This window comes from Colobus angolensis, unplaced genomic scaffold, assembly GCF_000951035.1.
Source record: "Colobus angolensis palliatus isolate OR3802 unplaced genomic scaffold, Cang.pa_1.0 Scaffold165, whole genome shotgun sequence".
NCBI classification, from domain to species: Eukaryota; Metazoa; Chordata; class Mammalia; order Primates; family Cercopithecidae; genus Colobus; species Colobus angolensis.
Genome location: NW_012114766.1, coordinates 3,208,193 through 3,210,964, shown reverse-complemented (window position 1 = coordinate 3,210,964; position 2,772 = coordinate 3,208,193). Strand labels below are relative to the sequence as shown.

The 2,772-nt window shown below is 40.5% G+C and overlaps 1 protein-coding gene across 1 annotated transcript in view; it reads left to right on the top strand.

The window, feature by feature from the left end:
* CSMD1 (CUB and Sushi multiple domains 1) overlaps positions 1 to 2,772 on the top strand; it is a 2,081,403-nt gene that overhangs the window by 1,723,095 nt on the left and 355,536 nt on the right. Inside the window, exons 24-25 of the mRNA XM_011937546.1 lie at positions 203 to 394; positions 864 to 990. Of these exons, the coding sequence (XP_011792936.1) occupies positions 203 to 394; positions 864 to 990 (319 nt within the window). The remainder of the gene's footprint in view (positions 1 to 202; positions 395 to 863; positions 991 to 2,772) is intronic.

Genomic DNA, 2,772 nt, shown 5'->3' with positions numbered 1-2,772 from the left:
GAACTTCAAGAAATCACAAATGAGTAACAAATAGCCCCCAGTACAGACCCATCTTTCTTTTCCCCTTTGTCAATTCACAATCTCCTTTCTTCTCCCTACCCTTCAAGGAGCATTTAGCAAACTTGTTTATTTCATCTCTGTTTTAAGGCAGATGTACACCCTGTCTTGAGTTCTGTTCATTCCTCCCCTCTCTCTCTTGCAGGTTTTGATTTGGTAAAATGTGAGGATCCAGGCATCCCTAACTATGGCTATAGGATTCGTGATGAAGGCCACTTTACTGACACTGTGGTTCTGTACAGTTGCAACCCGGGGTACGCCATGCATGGCAGCAACACCCTGACCTGTTTGAGTGGAGACAGGAGAGTGTGGGACAAACCGCTACCTTCCTGCATAGGTGAGTGCAGAAGCCAGTCAGACTATTGTACAAAAGCCAGGCCGCAGGGTACTCATGCCGTGTTGCTTTGACTTCCTTTATTGGAAAAGAGGAGGAATTTTATCACACCTTACAGTGTGAGTTTTATGTATTCTGAGATTTGCATGTGTCTGTGAGTGTGTGTTTTCAGCAATGAAAGACAGATTTTCTAGTACTCTTTTATGGAGACTATAGGTACAGTCTTATTAGAATTATCACATGCGTGTCTTATTGCTTTATGCTCTCAACTTTAATTGCATGGAGGATAAAGGCTTTCCACAGAGGTAATGATTTGGAAGAAGTATTGAAATGATCAGGAGAGATAGATGATGGTGTTTCTTTTTCTCTATGTATATAATGCAGACATAATGGCTTTGGTTTTTAAAAGTAGCTAAATAGAAATGTGTGATGCCTGAAGTTGAATGTTCCCATTTCTCTGTGTCTTCTACAGCGGAATGTGGTGGTCAGATCCATGCAGCCACATCAGGACGAATATTGTCCCCCGGCTATCCAGCTCCTTATGACAACAACCTCCACTGCACCTGGATTATAGAGGCAGACCCAGGAAAGACCATTAGGTACTTGTTTTATTTTGGTTTCAGTGATTTGAGAAAAGAGATATGCCTTCTATTCTTGTAGTAGAGATAGTGGTACACCAAATATCCATGGTTAAAGTTTCTGAACCAAAGAAGAAAAGGTAAAGCTGTAGCTAAATGTTATGTTGGCTCACTTGCTTATTTTGCTGTTCCCTTGAAACCATTTATTAAGTTCTATATAATAAAGACAAAATGAGAGTGTCTCAGTTAGCTTCTGCTGCATAACAAACTATCCCCCAAATTTAGTAGCTGAAAAAAACATCATGACTTTATGGGTTGCCTGGGCTGTTCTGACCTGGGTGAGACTGACTGGGGATGAGTAGTCCTGGATGACCTTCCTTAGGTGTGAGGGCCTCAGCTGGAGTGGTTGGGAAGGCAGGAGCCCCTCCACACAAGGCTTCTGTTCCTGTAGTAGGCTAGTCAGGATGGGAAGGTTGTAGCAGCAGGGGATGACAAACTTCCAACTTCTGCTTACATTACACTTGCTAAGGTGCCCTTTGTCAAAGCAAGTCTCATGGGCTAGGCAAGACTCAAGTTATGAAGAAATAGACTCTACTGCTCTTTTAATAGGAAGAGAAGCAAAGTCATATTTTAAAAAGGCTTGTGTACAGGGTGGGAGCAATGTGTATCATTTTGCAATGTACCAAAGTAACTTTGAGGTAGACCAAGAAAGTACTCTAAAGTAACACGTATAAAAGAAAATCATTGCAAATTTCAGAAAATGATGCGAACATTTAAGCAAACAGTGTTTTATTCCAATAGTGAGTTCTGAGTTATTATGGTGAGTTATTTAAATCAACAGGAAGTAATATTTGTAAAGTAAGCTCTTGGTGATGTAGTCCGAAATATATCTCCAAAACCATAGCACATGAGGCAAAAGGTAATTTTAAAATAAGTTTTATGTTTAGTTCTTGTTTAAAATGAAGAGGACACACAATCCTAAGCAATACTTTTTAAAATATATTTTTCCTTCAATTAACCTTTCTGTTTCATTGTTACTGTTATGAATTTTCTGTACAAAATTTGCTTTTGAAAAACTCTGACCTCCAATAGCCTTAATCTGCGTGTCCCAGGTCTCTACACTCCTTTGTCATGCTATTGTACCCACCAAAGAGTAAATGTATTGGCCCGGCTGCTTCAGTTCCTCCTTCACATATGTGAAGCTGAAAAACAGTAACAGGTCAAAGTCAGGCTGGGCACAGTGACTCATGCCTGTAATCCTAAAACTTTGGGAGGCTGAGGCACGTGGATCACTTAAAGTCAGTAGTTCGAGACCAGCCTGGCCAACATGGCGAAACTCCATCACCACCAAAAATATAAAAAGCATCTGGTCATGGTGGCACACACCTGTAATTCCAGCTACTCAGGAGACTGAGGCAGGAGATGTGGAAGGATGAAAAATATTCATAATTCATAAACAGATGATTTTTGTCCTTATTGACAAAAGCCACCCTATCAAGCTTAGTAATGTATATTACATAGATATCATAGACTTCTTTCACTGCAACTGCAACTCTATAGCTTAACAAAAATAAAATGGGATAAAGTGGAGTGAGGGAAATGCATATTCTGTTACATGATGCTGTTTCTGCTCATCTGACATCTAAGGCCTTTGAAATTCATGTGTCTCACTAGTCACATTAACAACTTGGGAGTAAGTTGAATTGATGTGGCACAAACTATTACCACTTGTAGACCCTATGTAAGAAAGATTCTCGGCCGGGCGCGGTGGCTCAAGCCTGTAATCCCAGCACTTTGGGAGGC